Source organism: Tachysurus vachellii, chromosome 12, assembly GCF_030014155.1.
Source record: "Tachysurus vachellii isolate PV-2020 chromosome 12, HZAU_Pvac_v1, whole genome shotgun sequence".
Lineage (NCBI taxonomy): Eukaryota > Metazoa > Chordata > Actinopteri > Siluriformes > Bagridae > Tachysurus > Tachysurus vachellii.
The window spans coordinates 14,503,663-14,520,895 of NC_083471.1; the positions used below are offsets into that span (position 1 = coordinate 14,503,663).

Here is a 17,233-nt window from a genome sequence, read left to right on the forward strand (position 1 = left end):
GTTCTCATTTACTGCTCTTTATAAATAAAGAGATGCTAATTGTTTCAAAAACATTGAGCTGTTGAATTCTCACATTTGATTGGTCAGGAGGTTTTTATACCAGTTAATTCAAGTCACTTTTATTGTCACATCACCAGAGCACATGTGCCTTGGTGAGTGAAATTTTTGGGAGCGTACAAAAAAAACCCATAGAAATGAATGGGAAATTCCTGAAATTCCTTTAAGCTCTCACACACGCAGCGTGCGCAGAGCTCAGGCACCGCTTGGCCCCCAGCCCGATGAGGGGAACTGACGTCACGTGTAGCCCCGCCCCAAAATAAGCGAAATCAAAAAGTTAGCACAACATGGACATGTCATATATCAAAACACTCACCACAATGAGGGGAACTTGCCACGTGCAAGCACATTCACATTTTCTTCAGGAAATGTACCGTTCTAGTTATTATTATTGCTGTTTGGCTGTATGCAGACAACCCACGTAGTCTATGTATAACAATACATTATAAAAAAAATTAATAAAGAACAATTTACACATTGTAATCGTTTAAAACTTTGAAATGTGTTCATTCGCTGGTCATTCCGTCGTTTGTTCTTTTTAACTTATAAATAACCTTTTTTTAAATTCTGTTTTCTTCTTCAGCTTCAGACACTTGAAAAAGAAATAGATGTCCTTTGAATAGACTTTTATTTTGAAGCCAGTGAACACAAATTCTCCGGCGCGTTTACTGCAATCGTGTCTGGTGTCTAAACGTTCCGCTGACGTTACATGAGCGAACTAATAAATACGGTCAGTATGTCGATTCTCTTCTCATTAAAAGATCGTACGGAACGAATTTAACATGCAGCATGAAAACAAGCGTTTACTTCTTGTTTATTTGTTTCTTTACTTCGTTAATAACGCTTTGTCGAATCCCTCGAATTGCACGCTGGGTAATATGTTAACGACCTGATATGTACAGACAGAGAGATTCAGGCTTTAAAGTATGTTTACAGTCAGCTGTTAATGTTTATCGTTTGTACAGAGTAATATAACATGTATGTATAATACAGGTCAGGCTGATTTAGCACAGTTTGAGATGGTTTGGTTTTAACTTCGAGATAACTGTTTTGATGTAGTTAGTACACCATTTTTGTGCCACTGTTAATTTCATTATGTGATCTGTGCAAATGTAGATAAAGAAAACACAATGGCATTTTCAGAAGACTTGTTGGCTCAGAGGAGCAAACTACAGCATGAGATTTTGGCTCTGGAGAGTACACTAGGAAATAGTAGGAACATTGCAGACTTGATGTCTTCAGACAGTGACAGTGGTGAGTCAAACATTGAACAAACTAAGATGACACACTAAGGCGCACTGTATCACACAATCGCTTAAATGTTCTTTCTCCTCTCTGGCAGCTGACGAGTCTGAGGACAGTGGAAACGCAGGGGAGGATGTTGTACGTAAAATTATATCAAAGATTTCCATATTAATGAGTCCTGCAGCAGTTCACATGCCTGATTGTGTATTTCATTTGTGGCTTGCAGACACTTGAGGACCTGGAAGCAGAACGACAGCAAATACAGAGGGAAATCGAAGAGTTAGAGCGAACGCTTGGTGCAGACGCGGCTCTGGTCGATGCTCTGACAGGTAAATCTGTGAATGGCTGTGACATCACAGCCATGAAGATAAACAAAATTGCATTGTGTATGCAAGTCTGTAGTTGCTGTATTATGAAGTCATCAGTGAGCATTCCTATTACTGGTTGTCATAGTAATAATGTTCATCAGTGGGTGCTGCAACTAGCATTTCACTTCACAACAAATCAGTTTTCTTGCCGATAAAATAAAACATTCTAGGAGATTAGGCTTTTTTTTGTAATGGCTCATGTGTGCACTACTGTCTTAACTTCTATTGGTATTTGCTGCACCCCAATCATCCCAATCACCCACCCATACTGACCCATACTAACCTTAATCCTTACCCTAACCCTAGATTTACAAAAAGCTTCAGTTAATGGTCACAAGTTCAACCAAATCGCAATCTTTTCTCTATCTGCAGTTTGTGTCCAATGTAGTCTCAGACTCTCCCTCCAGATGTTCTGAGAGTCTCTTCTGTACATGAGGGCCATGTAGGGACAAGATATTTTTTCTACAATGAATTATTTCAATTGTTAGTTTTTTTTTTACTGCTAATAGTCAATATGAGAATCATTAAAGATTTATATTAAAATAGTATTGACGTGTGTGTGTGTGTGTGTTTAGACAGTGAACATGGCAGTCTAATGAATTCAGTGAGTATTTGTATAGCTGTATATACTTAATCACTATTTATTCATTTTTATTCATTCATCAAAATAAAAAATATTGACTACTTTTGTTTTCTAACGTATTAGAATGGTGAGGATAGTGACGAGGATTTGGATCTTCCTCAAGATTTAGAAACCTGTCTTCAGATGAATTTGGTTTATCAGGAAGTGCTGAAAGAAAAACTAGCTGAACTGGAGAGGCTTCTGAAAGAAAATCGTGAACAGCAGGTCAAGTATTAGTTGGCATTAAAGATTGCTCAATTGTTTGAATACACTGATATAGTGTATATTAGATAAAAGTCTAAAAAGCTTTTGTTTGTTTATTTTGTGTTTTTTTTTAACAGAAAGAGATTGAAGAGCAACTTTCTGGTCCTTCATCTAACTATCCTGGCCTGCCTCATCTCAGACTCTTCCTTGGGAGTTTTATGAAACCATATTTCAAAGACAAGCTGACTGGTTTGGTAAGATCTGCAAGTTACTAAATGATTTGATACAATGTGGGGAAAAAGTCATTTTAGTCATTTGCATAGTCCAGATTAAATAAATGTTCATCTTTTAATATGCATTTGCTGGTCTGTTGTTTTTTGGCTCTCCTCTACAGGGCCCTCCATCCAATGAAGAAACTAAAGAGAGGATGGCTAATGGAACAAAGCCCTGTGATGAGAGGAAAATTAGAAGATGTATGTTGCATGTTTTGTTGAGATTAATTTCTTTGGTTTGCTATATACATCAAAAATCAACAAATATTCTTTCCTTCTGTCTTTCAGGGGAGCCATGGCAAAAAACGTTACTGATCAAATCTGTAGCCACAGACACTATGAAACGCACGTTGCAGCCCAAACTGTCAAAGTATGTTTAAAAAAAAAGTCTAAAGAGCTACACATTTCCCTCTGTGTTGTTTGTTTTGAAAGTGTGTAACATAATAGCTTCAATGCTTGTGCCTTGTTTTCATGTGTCTTATAGGATGGAGTACTTAACTGCAAAGATGTCTAAAGCAAAAGATGAAGAAAAAAAAGAACTACAAATGCAAATTGCCCTTTTAGAGACGGATATTGGGGAAATAAGGTCCTATAATGAGTTATTAGCTAAGCTTTTTTTGTTTTTATTTTTTATGAAATTTAAGAGTAAGTTTACAGAGTAAAATTTATTACTGAGTGACCTCACTCACTCATGTTTATATGTTAATTGTATTGTGTATTTTAATAAAGTATTAATTAAAAAAATAGTAAAATAAAAATTTACAGAATCAAATTGATAATATAGTAGAATCAGAATCAAATTGATATGTATTTACTGTGGAAAAACTGTGAGACTTCATTTAATCATGACAGTATTTCATGTTTATTCTTATGAACATATTGTTTTGCAGGTCAATGAAGGAGGATCAACTGTATGGGTCTCGCCATGACTATCATGACTGGGACAAAATAGCAAATGTTGATGTATGTACTGTGCTTCTTGTAATTCATCACCATTTTCTGTTACTGACCAAGAAACATGTTGAATCTGTTTTTCAAAATACTTCAGCTTCAACAGAAGTAAGACAATCAGGAGACTAAGAATATGCTCAAAGAGAAGGTTTACTGATTTACTGACAAAGACAACTTGTGCAATCTGTAATCAAAAACATAATTTAGAGACAGTCGATTTGTTTACAAAAAGTAAAATGCAAAAAATGCAAAAATTCTACCCATTTGATGGCCTTATAAAGACATCCATAAAGCAAGCTTAAGTACTTATTCTTCCTGAATTTATTCTATGTACTGTAGCCACTGGCCAGGTGATTATCTACTGTATCTATGTATCCATCAATAAGGATAGGCCTTACTCCATGTACAAGGTATAGAATAGTAATGTAATATAAAATGTAGGCACTAGACCTCACAGATGACAACATAACTATAGTTTCTGCTACCTGAGCCTGATCCAGGCCTATTAGAAACACAGGCAGCAACAGTGAATCATGATGTATATAAATATGAAATGAAATGAAATGTAAATATAAGCCAAAAAAGAGAATGACAAAGAAACCCATGAAACAGAGCAAAATTTCTTGGCCATATTGTCACCAGGAAGCAAACCAGGCAGCGAACAAATCACTTTCAGGCCACAAACCGAAAAGATCTAACTAGATCCAAAATATAAATAATGGTGGTTTCCTGATTTACTTTACCTGACTCTTTCAATAAGAATAAAATCCCCAAAAACATCCAAATGTAGTGACAAAGGGACATCATATAGAATCTGAGTGGATACCATTAAAGAAACACCAGAAGACACTAGCCGCCGAGTCAAATATTGCTTTAAGCTGAAATTAAAATGTCCTCCTACTAAAAATGTCATTATGATTATGATGCAGTTTGAAGGCTTTCGACAACCTGATGATTTGATGAGATTCTGGCAGAATTTCTTACATCCCTCCATTAATAAATCCACATGGAGTAAGGATGAGATTGCCAAGCTTGCAGAAGTTGCAGAACAGCACATGTACTGCAACTGGGAAAAAATTTCAGAATTGCTTGGGGTAAGTGTAACAAAAGAAGCCGTTTTGGTTTGTGTTTTCAGTATTAGATAACTGAGTGTTGGATAACTTTGACATTCAGAACATGTTTGGTGCTTATCAAAATGATTCATCATCTCACTCTTTTTCTTTTTTAGACCAATAGGACAGCTTTCCTGTGTTTCCAGACTTATCAACGCTACATCTCTAAACGGTTCAGGAAGAGAGAGTGGAGTAAAGATGAGGACGAGGTCTTCAAAGAGCTTTTGGAGAAAATGAGGATTGGCAACTTCATACCATATACTCAAAGTACTTACTCATTACTTATTATAAGCAGCGGAAACTTGCTGCCAGTTACACTGACTCCTGATGCACGCTTATTATATTAACAATATATAGTATTTAGTCTGTTCTTTTGGATTGAACACCATTAAGCTTTTATTTGGGTATTTGTCATTCATTCATTGTCATTTATTTGGGTATGTGTCTCCTCAGTCTCATACTTTATGGAAGGTCGTGATAGCGCACAGCTCATCTACCGCTGGACATGCGTTCTGGATCCTTCGATAAAAAAGGGACCTTGGACAAAAGAGGAGGACCAGGTATGGACAGCAGTTTAGTTTTCATCTGTCTTTGGTTGCGTCTCAATTATCTCTCTAGGTTGATAATCAGTATATTGTGTACATGAGTTCAGGCATTGTTAAGGACTCTGGCTCTCTGCACATTGGGCCACTAAAGACTTAATTTCCAGTGACAATCTCATATCCACATCAGACTCTGTAAAAAAAGCTTCCATATTTCTTACTCTTGATATTTTCAAAAGAAATAGCAATCTGCTTCATTATTTGTTATTGTTAATTGTGAAATATAGATTGCTGCCACTTCTTGTCATCTGTGCATTAGCATTGCAACGTACAGTAATGTGCACATACTCCTGGAGCATTTTTATACAACTACAGGTGGTGATTTAAAGGATGTCTAATCTGATTTGCTACAAAATCATACAACACGTACCTATCTGCAAGGTATAACAAATTGTATGGGAAACTGCACATATAATCGTCTACCAAATTGTATTCTGAAACAGTCCTGCATATTAAAATTTAAGCTAATTCTGTAAAAAAAAAGTCAGATGTTTATCCATCCCTTAACTCATAAACATAAATACTCAAAATCCAGCAAGATTATTAGCAAAGCATTAGCTGGTCATCTGCAGCCCATACACAACTGCTTATTCATTGACGTCCATTTTCAAAGATTATTAACTAACAACCGACCGCATGTGAGCTAATATTGAGAGCTTCTTGCTTCATGATTTCTGAATCTTTTGTAAGAAAAAACCACCACATGGTCCTCACATATAATCTGCTACAGTTGTCGAAAAAATTGACAATTATGACAATCATGAGCAATCAAAACCATGTACTTGATAAACCATGTGGCTGGGAGGGAAGATTTCATTGTGAAGCCTTTATACGTAGATGATGGGTTTAATTTTATAGCTGTAGATCATAGCACATTAGTCCGTGTTATTGAAATTTGCATTTGAGGACTAAGAGGATCTGGTCAGTGGCTGCAGAGTCGCTGTATTGGCCTGTAATCTGAGCTCAGTTTATAGATGAAGGTCTCTGAATACTGCTCAATCTGAACCCGTATCTTCTTAAGCTGTGGTCATGAGTGGTGGGTAGACACCAAAAAAAAGTTCAGAACTATAGGCTGCAGAAATGTGGTTCACCAGCAGGGTGGCTTGGTTTACTGTCTATAGCAGAGATGAGGACAATCTGGGAGCACCTCAGGGTAGAAGTGAAGTGGGTACATAAAATGACAGTATTGTCCAATAATTCTGAGATACCATGAATGCAAATGGGGTGTAATTGTTAGAAGTGATCATTATTATGCTGTTTTTTAATGCTGCTGCAATGAGTTGGCCTTCATTACACTTGTTATTGCAGTTACTGCTCAAAGCAGTAAAGCGGTATGGCTGCAAGGAGTGGTGGAAAATTAAACTGGAAGTACCTGGAAGGACAGACAATTCTTGTCGAGAAAGGTCGGCACACAATTCTGTAGATTTTCTCAAGCAGTTGCAATTGAATTAAAGTGAATTGACTTGGCATTTATTTGATACAAATGCAGCAATAAAAATATTTTATAAATATTTTATAAATAAATTTTTTACTCAACATCCTCAGATATCTGGATTGCCTCCAATCTGATATAAAGAGAGGTGCATGGAGTGATGATGAAGTGGAACTGCTGAAAAATCTGGTAGAGAAATATGGTGTGGGTGAGGAATTTTTTTTTTGCGCAGTCATAGCATCTTGCTCTCAGTAGGTAGAACAAAACCATACTATTGTTTATGAAGGCTCTTGCAGACTAAATAATACTCCTGCTTTTTGTCTTGTTTTTTTTTTTTTTGCCCATCATAATTGCACAATTTTATCAGGGAAATGGGCTAAGATCGCCTCTGAAATTCCAAACCGGGTTGACAGCCAGTGTTTGAACAAGTGGAAATGGATGATGCATAAAGCTGCAGTAAGTATCGCTTCAGTATTAGGTTTTATACTACGGCATTTTCAATTTATACTACAATTCTTAAATCTGATTAAGCGGTAGAAGATGGATGGATGGATGGATATATGAAAGATAATTCACATGATGAAGCTTTCTATATAGATATTTATTTATTGTTAATGGAAGGACTCTCCAGTGTCAGCACTTTATAACTGTTCCGCAATCATAAAGAATGTTCAGAATTGTGACAGCATTTTTTGTCTCATCAGCATCAAGGATGAGGTAACGACAACATTAACTGTAACTCAGGACATGGTTCATTTAATAAGAAATTGTAATCATTGGAAAATTGCTGTGATGTAAAAATTAAAATATTTTTTAAAAATGTAAAATATTTTTGGATGTGCTGTTTGACAGTAACGTCACCTCACAAAAGATCGAATAACACCTTTGAAAATAGCAGACCTGGTCATGTTTCTTACTTGTGTTCTGGGAACTACATACTCTGTACTTTACAAGCATCACACTTTTTTCTTCAATACAGAGAAAAGGTTTAAAGAGAAGAAGGAGATCAGCCAAGCCTGCGCCAAAATCAAAGAGGAGGCGAGTGAGGCAGACAGACCTCAAAAAAATAAAAGATGATGATATCAAACCTGAAAGCGACACCTCCATAGAGGAAAAGGAGGAAGTGCGGTACATGGACAGTGATGGTGAACAGCCAGTGGAAAATGAAAATGTCTATTCAAATGATGAACATAATCTTGAGTATGTCCAGCCAGACATGAAGGAATGGATTCCTGTACATGAGAACAAGCTGGCTAATCCTTTAAAGAAACTGAAGACCACACTGGTAAGACTGTCCACTGAGATGGAAGAGAGCAGCAGAGATTGTGTACGGAACACAGTGCTGGACAGATTGGGAAACCTTGTGAAGACTTATGTTGGGATGGAACCACCTGCTTTGCAAAAATCTGTAAGTTTTTTACTTTTTTTTTGGTCAGTAAGGCATCATAGATAAGTTCTCAAAATCTTATTGAAGTTAGATATTTATTTTAAGCACTTAAAAAAGAAAAAGCTACAATAATTGTATTGATTCAGATTTCTTGTATTTTACTTACAGAATTTGAGCAGTGAGCATGCCATGATTATGGTGTCGGAATGTGATGTTAAACACTTCCTAATTTGCATGAGAACATCCATCATGAAAGCGGTAAGGTACCTTTTTATAAGGAAGCAAAAAAAATATGACTAGGTCTGCTGTTATAAGAAAACAGTCCATGATGAGGTGCTATAATGCCAGAGTGGATTATATTATATTTATATTTTATAACTGCATATCCCAAAGTGTCCTCACACAAGTACTACAAGAATTTTGTCCACAATTATGGTTTGTAATTTGACATTTTATTTTGTCAAACGTCCATAAAACACCCTGTATTAAAATGTCAGATATTTAACATATAAATAAATCTAACATTAATATGATTATGATAAAAAGAATGATAAAACATTTGTTCTATCATTTCATCAAAGACCTTTATATCCATTTCCTATAAAAAGAAAATAATGGCTTGTAATGTTACGTAGAGCCCAGATAATCCTCAGTCCTGAAATGGAACTGTTGCAAAGCACTGTTGCAAGATTCACCATATAAATGAATATGTGCGGATCATCTGACATCCAAATCCATGAGCATGAATATAAAAGCAATAACATTAGAACGAGCGCATTAGTATAATCTGATGAGCTGTTCGACTGCTGTCAAAGTCGTGCTTTGGCAGAAAATGAAATGGCACCTTCAGACTTGATAATTAAACTTTGCTGTGGAATAAAAAGCTTTATATATCGGCTCAAGAGTTAACAATCAAAACAAATAGAAAAGACCACAATAACAAATATTTTCTCCCACCAGAGATCATCAAAAAACAAAACCAGTTTGTCTACATGCACAAATCAAAAGAATGATGAAGAGAAGGATAAGAATGTAACGAAAAGCGGTCGAAGAAAAAGATGTAAGGGTGTAGCCACCGAACAGCTGAGATATGATCTCATGTTTGCCATTACTCCATGGGTTGGCAACGTGCTAATACCTTTAACTTTCAGTGAGAGGCGGGTATATGAAGGTAATTTTGAGATGTATAATGATAAAATATAAATTCCTGTATGTGTCTAGTGGAAGCTGCTTTCTTTTTTCAGCAGTGAACATGTATTCTTTTCCATATAGCGGATATTCAAAAAAGAGTAGCAGATGCCTCTCTTCTAAAATCACCAATGTTTTTGTTTTTTCTGCAGGTAAGTGAAGTCTTTCCTTTCTGTTATTATAAATGAGTATTGAAAATGTCTGCATTTTAAAATGTTTTTTCTTTTGAAACAGGTTCTTAAAGTTGACACTGAAGGTTGCAAGAAAGTCATTGAGGCCCGGAAGGACAAGGAGTGCTTTATTGTAGGACATTAGTATATATTATTTTTTAATATTTGATAATATTATGTGAGTTTTCTTTAAACAAGCAGATGAGAATATATTTTAGCAATATCACCATTAGCATAGTACAGTCAGTAGCCTCCCCTCCTAAAGTACTGTGTAATACCCAGAAATTTTAAAAGGCAAAGCAGATGCTGGAAAAATACTCACCGTCATGTTTTCCTCTTCTCCTCAGATGCCAGAACCTGGATCAAGATCCTATTCAGGTATCTGAGGTGTCATTTGTGTTTCTTTTCACATTCAAGTGCTGTGAATAAGACCTGCAAACCACAAAATCTGTTATATTTTAATCTTTCAGCCAGGAAGCATACTCCACGTTCCAGCAATCATGTTAAGACTGTAGCAGAAATAATTGCTGAAAGAAACGAGAGACAATCTAACCCCCTGCTGTCCCCAAAGTTTTTAGATGCCCAGCTACTTCTCCAACCTGCCAAAATTGCAATTTCTTCACTGCGTCAACGGGAAAGGAAAACAAAACAGCCCATGCAGTCTGCTAGTCAGAAGTCGAATGCTGGGCTGATTTTTCCCCAGACTTTTGTCGTTTCCCAGCCAAATACAGATAGCAAAGGTGACACTTCAGTTAATGTGGTACAGAGAATTTTACCTCTTCTGCAGCTGTGTCAACAAGATGCATCAAAAATCCCTCAGCCAGTATTACCAGCACCACCAGTAGTGCCAGCTGAAAGTGTGATGCAGCCAGCATCTTGTCCCACATCTTCATTGTCCACAAATGATCCACCTACAAAGACTACAGAAGAAGCTCGCACTTCAAAACGCAAGCCCAAACCCACAATGAAAGCCCAAGCTTTGTTGGATGACCGAAAAAGCAAGCTCTCCAAAAAACAGGCAGCTAAAAAACAACAAAACAGTAGTATCACCCAGAAAGTGGCTGTATTACCACAAACTACAGCCTGGATTCTCACCCCTACTGGTTTGCTGCCTGTTGCTGAAATTCAATTACAAGCTCCTGGTAATGAAAACCAGGCGATACCAAAAAATGTTCAGATGATATTTCAACAATCTGTCTTTGTCAACCAGAGTAGTTGTGTTGCACCTACCAATAGCACAGGATCAGACAACCAAACATCTGATTTACCTGGAAACAATATTAAACCTCTGGCCGCTGGATCAAATCTTGGTCAGAATTGTTCACCTTTCTCTGTCTCAGACAACTACATTGTCTCTTCATTTCCCTCCTCTTCTAAAACCCCCAGTGTCATTTCAGCTTCTGTCAAAATTATTCCTCAAGCTCTACCTGACACAACTGTGCCTTCCATTACAGGATCTACAGCCCAAGATACACTTTCTAAATCTGCATGTAATCAAAACAAATCTGTGACTCCCATGAATCCCATCACTCTGTTTGCTGGTTCATCCTCCCCTGTGGGAACTAGTCAAAGCATTACACCATCATGTAGTTCAGATGCAACCATCAATGTTCCCAGTGACTCTACAGTGTCTTTAGTCACAAGCACACCATCCAAAACTTCTGCCCCTTTGTTGAACATTTTTGGTCCTGGTTCCAGTGCAGCTCCTCATAGCCATAGTATGCTACGTCCTGTTTCTCAACCAACAATGGTGAACCAAAATGGCTCTTTGTCACTTATCAACACTGCAAGACCCTGCATAGTCAATGAGCCTCCAACTGCTACTGCAAATGTCACTAGTGTTCCAACTAACAACAAAGCACCTAATATCAACAAGAGCCTTCCTACAGAGAATGCTGCTATATCGTCAGCTCATTGTCTAATCCCTACATCTGCATTCCCTTCTGTGAATGGAACAACACTTGCATTTCCACAGTCCAATTTTGTGAGCAATCCTGTTATAGTCAATGTAGGCAGTGTAGGCCATCCAACAGATCAGTTAGGTTTTAATTCACCTATCAGTCCCATGATAACTCAAATTGGGCCTCAGACTGTGCCGCAGCAGGTGTCTCCCCAAGCCAGAAAGCAGTCTGTCCATAGTGCTGCTACAACATCAAATCCCGAGCCGAAACAACCGGCTTTTGACCCTAGCTTGATATTCTTCGAGCAACCAACTCAAGTGAAAAACTGGTTGAAGGGGAACGGTGGAATTACACTGCCTGGATTGGAAGAAAATATGCCTTATCTTCCCCCATTTGTTAGCAGTATCAGTACACTGACTACCTTGCTCAAAGGAAGAGATTGTTTGTTGAAGTCAGCAGTGCAGCTGCTACCCGAAGAACACAGAAATAACAGCGAGGATGAAGTTAAGATAGCTGCTGTCCGGAAGATAGTGTCTGAGAGGTTTAAAGACAACAAGGCATATTTGCTTCTGAAGGCTCGCTTCTTGTCATGCTTTACCTTACCTGCCCTCTTGGCCACTATAAATCCGTGCAAAGAGTTCGAAGATGCTCTTGCTAAGGAACACAATAAGGACAAAGTCAAGCCAAGATAGTTTGATGATGAACATCAGCTCAAACCATTGGTGAGTCTTTATATGGTCATGAAAGTTATAAAGTCCTACAATTTTTGCCAATTTTAGAAATTTTGTTGTATTAACTCTGTTGTATATGTCAATAATTAATGACAGTTTACCAATTTGTTAGGCGTCTCTGCTCAACATGAAAGAAAGCGATTTACAAGCAACACAGTTTCCTGGATGTGAGCCAAGAAATCAATCTGAAATTCATATCAGTGCATAGCATGTTAGTAATAGCAAAATATTTATATTATTTAATTTTTGTACTGTATATTTAATGATGAAAGATAATTACACTCATGTTGTTTATGTTGAAAATATAGAATGTATTTTATGATTATGTTCACAGAGAAATGCACAAATGTAAAATTACACATTATTTCTCCAAAACTATTTTCAAATAAAAAGTTTTAAATTGAAGCTACTTCTTGTGATGCCTTTATTGTAGATCTAAGAATCATTTTCACTGATTTAACTAGAGATTCAGAATCTGTGTTCATTTTCATTGACTATCACGAGTTTAGCACTCTGGCACAACTGAATTGAGTAATAGAAGGAAATGGAAAAAACCTCAAATTACGCTTGAAAAAAGGAACTATGCCTGACCAACATTTCCTTTTTGTCGCTGATATTTTACTGAAGTCAGCCCTGTAACAAGTTTCAGTTAAGAGGTAAAGATAGAAACATTCACAAACTACAACACAAACAATGGCTGATAGACCGGACGCTGTTGAGTTTGAGGATGATGAAGAGTGTTGGATGCGTCTGGAGGACCACAGAATGCTTCTCATCAAGACCATTGAGCCTTCACGTATCATACCATACCTGAGACAATGCAGGGTGCTTAATGGTGAGGACGAGGAACAGATTTATAATGATCCGAGTCTTGTTGTTAGACGGCGAAAAGTAGGTAGGTAACCTTCACCCCACAACACAATGACCTTGTTCTTGTCTAATTTCTTTTAGAGACATAAAAAATTGTTTTTTAGGTGTCCTGCTAGATATATTACAAAGGACAGGTTATAAAGGCTATGTGGCATTCCTTGAGAGTTTGGAACTGGACTACCCTCAGCTGTATCAGAAAATAACAGGCAAAGAGCCATCCAGGGTCTTCTCAATCCTTGTTGGTAGGTTTGTTAGCTACTGTAAAATGGCATACTAGTAATTTTTCAGTGAGAAATTACTTCAGTAAAAATACACAATATTTAATTTGGAAACTAATAAATTAATATGTGCCCATCTCAACTTAGATACAGCAGGTGAGTCCGGGTTAACTCAGTTTCTCATGAACGAGATGACACGGCTTCAAAAAGCGCTTCAGGATGAGCGCAAAGCAAGACTAGTTGCATCTGCACGTGTTGCTGAGCAAGCTGACACCGTTCGTCGGCTTCAGACCCGAGAATGCGAGCTACGCAAACAGCAAGAGCGTGTACAGCGCATGCGTGAGGAACGGGACCAGATGTGGGACAAGGCACGGCACTTGAAGGATGAGAATTACAAATTAATGAGTGACATGAACCGACTAAGTGAGGAGAAGAACTGTGCTCTCATGTGTAATCGAGACCTACAGCTGGAGGTTAGACCAGTTAAGAATGACCCAGTATGTGGAATTTACATGCTTCTATCTGTATTGGGTTTTTAACAAAGCAGTGTGTTTTTCTGTTCTCCATCAGATCGAGAGGCTGAAGCACAGCTTAATGAATGCTGAGAGCGATTCTAAGATTCAACGCAAGCGTACTATTACCCTGAAAAATGCTATGGAACAGAGGCCTAGGCAAGAAATGGTGTTGGCGCTTCAGAAAGAAAATGATCTTCTCCGTGCTCAAGTGCAGGAGATTCATAGCTCTTCTCAGGTAAAATCCAAAAAGAGTAAAGTTAGAAAAGAGTTCTTAGTTAAACTGCAACTTGACTATTTGGAAAATTATTTTTCATAAGGTGCAAATCACAACAAATGATGAGAAGCCAAGCATCGAATCAGGGGATTTCAAGAAACAAAGCAGGGCACATCAAGAGTTGGTCAACGAGCTTTATAAATTACGCAGGGAGCTACATGATGCTGAGGAACTCCGAGATAAGGTTTTTGAAAAATATATGATGAGTGTAGCTCTCTACATCAACATATTGTCAGCAGCAAACAATTTTCTTGTATATTTAAAATTTCATGTCTGCAGTACCTGGAAAAGAAAGATGAACTGGAACTGAAGTGTGAGATTTTAAAGAAGGACTCAAAAATGTACTGCAACCGCATGGAGGACATTTTAAAGCAGCTGGATGAAGTAATTAAAGAAAGAGATAAGGTGATAAAATTAACTCTGCTCTGTGTTTTTATACCACATGACCTACCTATTATATATATAATATAAATCATGTCTCTCATATGCTAAATGTGAAGTTCCTTTTTTCTATTAACAAGGCAATATCTTCACGAGAGGAGTACCATCAGGAGAACTGTAAAAATCTTCAGGACAAAGACCGTTATCGCAAGCAGCTCAGAGAGTTGGGAGAGCATTATGATGAGCTCCAGGTCCAGCTGTTCCGCACTCAAGGAGAAATTCTCACACTTCAAGCGAAACTTCGGAGACAAAAACACTTCCACAAAACACTAGGCGTAAGCAGTCATGTTACATGCAGAACTTAAACACTCTTTTGCCACATGACATAATGTATTTTGGTCAGAATTGGGAAGTATTTTGAATTTGAAAGTGCCTATATTGTATTCAGTGAAAGAAAAACTTCATAAAGAAAATAATATTTCTTCTTACTACTTTCACATGCTAAATTTCTCAAAGCATATATTTGTGATCATGATGTGACTTTCATCTTCATTTTTCATCAGACACTGACTGATTTAATATTCCTAACAATTATGACCTCAAGAATTAAACCTAATCCATTTGTTTGTTGTTTATTTATTATATATAAATTATATATATTAATATATACATATATATTTAATTATACATATACAATTATACACACACACACACACACACACACACATATACATATATATATATATATATATATATATATATATATATATATATATATATATATATATATATATATATATATATATATTACAAAGTTTTTTATCATGTACTCATAGTGAGCAGACATTTTTTGCAGTCACTCTGTACTTATATAGTTTAAATTAAGAAATTATCTATTTTTTTTGTCCCCTCTCACAGAATAATGAGGGAAACTCTTCTTGGGGCACAGCAGAGGATAGCATGACATTCTTTGCTTTGCCATTAAACAGCAGTTCTGAGTCCACAGTAAGGCTGGAAGTAAATGAATCATTTCACAGTTATAGCAGCTTGTTCCTTTTTTGCCTTTGTATGACAAATGGCTATGTCATTTTTTAGCTTATTGTAACATCATTAAATGTAAGTAGACAGAATATATGTTCATTTAAAAAGAAAAAGTTGTAAGATGACTGTTTTTTTTTCTCTTTAGCTAAAAAGTCAAACAAGTGAGGAGGATTTGAAGGAGAGATATGAGAAAGGTGCTCTCTTTTTGTGATTAATCTTCTAGTTTTTGCAATATAATTTATTTCTTTCCTGTATTTATTGTAAGTTTTATCTTTTACTTTCTTTTATCTGTGGCTGGTTATACTTTTCTTCCCTAAGTTCTGTCTGTCTACCCTTTAACAAACACTGAAATTCAAAAGTTAACATAAATTTTGAATTTCGACTCTACAGTAGAACAGTCAGACCAGACTTACCACAAAATGTAGTTCCTTCTTGTTGGTTGACATTTACTTTTCATTTTGACCTAAGGTGCAAGTGATGATTCCCAAAGTCCAACTTCAGGGGAGTACAACGTCTGCATAAATATTAAAGACCTGTGTACCTCAGATGCCAAGGTAATATTCACTTTTTAAAACTGAATTCAATTTATTTATTTAACTGAATAAATTTTATATAACTTAATAAATTTTAAAATTCAATTTATTCAGTTATTAAAAAAAGTTATTCAAGTCAAAAGTGTACACTAGAAGGGTACACGAAAGGGGGTGTTTTTGCATATATTTTAATGACATCATTTATAGGAAAGGATGTCAACTGAAGAGGAACTGTCATCCAGCTACCCACCCAGGCCAAGATGCAATTTTTACTACAGAAGGTTGGTATATGTATTTTTTGATGTATTTTCTGTGATGTCTCCATGCCTCTGTATTTTAGCTTTGTTTTTCTTTTTTAAGAATCCCAACAATTTAAACAAGGTGGATGGTAAGCATGGTAATATGACCATTCTGAACTATTTTTAACAGTTTCGTCTCCTGACAGGAAACGTGCCTTGAGAACAAAAGCCACAGTTAAAGACTGCGCTAAAGAGTGCACACAGTGTGTACTGGACAACTCCAGTGGGACTGATAACACAGACACAGATGGGATTTGATACAAGCCCAACTAACCAGGAGACAACATTTTAACTTTATTATTATTATTATTTTTATTATTATTATTATTATCCTCATTATCCTCATCCAATGCTCACTTTAGAATTATTGATGACATTGAATCATAAAATTCAATATGGTCAACTGAAACATGGTATTTTAGAATTTCCTATAAATACATATTGTCTCGAGTGGTCAATTTAAAAGCAATTTTGTTACCTATAGCTTACAGAGTTTAAACATATTTGATATTTGATGTATAGGTCAGTATACCTGGCCTAATCAACAGCCAACACACAGAGGAAGTGTGTATGAAGACAGCGTCTGAGTCTCCTGGTCATGCACAAATAGAAGAAACATCACTGATCTCTGTTTGATGGTTGTCTGTAAAACCAATAAACAAACTTCACTTTTCTTACATTATACATCCTTCGTTTTCTGTTCTGTTTCAAAACCCAACTGAAAATACCATCACCTCTAATAATACTAGCTTTTAGACATTTTCTAATAAAAATAGGAGGCAGTATCAACTCACAGGGGTCAAGCACCAAGGAGTTGTATTCCTCCTGAAAGCTCAGAAAAATGTCTAGATTTTACACTT

The 17,233-nt window shown here is 36.5% G+C and overlaps 2 protein-coding genes across 3 annotated transcripts; both read left to right on the plus strand.

Moving 5' to 3' along the window:
- Window positions 1–819: 819 nt before the first annotated feature.
- snapc4 (small nuclear RNA activating complex, polypeptide 4) lies at window positions 820–12,563 on the plus strand. Its single transcript, XM_060883400.1, has 25 exons — window positions 820–981; window positions 1,174–1,311; window positions 1,400–1,440; window positions 1,529–1,631; window positions 2,246–2,274; window positions 2,377–2,517; window positions 2,634–2,750; window positions 2,891–2,969; window positions 3,057–3,138; window positions 3,253–3,354; window positions 3,659–3,731; window positions 4,649–4,813; window positions 4,948–5,098; window positions 5,285–5,391; window positions 6,742–6,836; window positions 6,979–7,073; window positions 7,233–7,321; window positions 7,845–8,273; window positions 8,421–8,510; window positions 9,213–9,423; window positions 9,525–9,592; window positions 9,675–9,743; window positions 9,958–9,988; window positions 10,081–12,233; window positions 12,355–12,563. Exons 2-24 carry the CDS (start codon window positions 1,188–1,190, stop codon window positions 12,201–12,203), a joined length of 4,614 nt encoding a protein of 1,537 aa, XP_060739383.1. The 5' UTR covers window positions 820–981; window positions 1,174–1,187; the 3' UTR covers window positions 12,204–12,233; window positions 12,355–12,563.
- A 252-nt stretch (window positions 12,564–12,815) lies between these two features.
- Window positions 12,816–17,052, plus strand: card9 (caspase recruitment domain family, member 9). 2 transcript variants are annotated; one of them, XM_060884071.1, is made up of 12 exons: window positions 12,816–13,137; window positions 13,217–13,354; window positions 13,478–13,803; window positions 13,901–14,080; window positions 14,163–14,303; window positions 14,399–14,524; window positions 14,641–14,835; window positions 15,419–15,517; window positions 15,687–15,735; window positions 16,010–16,095; window positions 16,282–16,355; window positions 16,520–17,052. In XM_060884071.1, exons 1-12 carry the CDS (start codon window positions 12,936–12,938, stop codon window positions 16,629–16,631), a joined length of 1,728 nt encoding a protein of 575 aa, XP_060740054.1. In that variant the 5' UTR covers window positions 12,816–12,935; the 3' UTR covers window positions 16,632–17,052. The 2 variants fall into 2 exon arrangements, with proteins under 2 accessions (XP_060740054.1, XP_060740055.1); XM_060884072.1 differs by having other exon boundaries at window positions 12,817–13,137; window positions 15,419–15,505.
- Window positions 17,053–17,233: the final 181 nt, after the last annotated feature.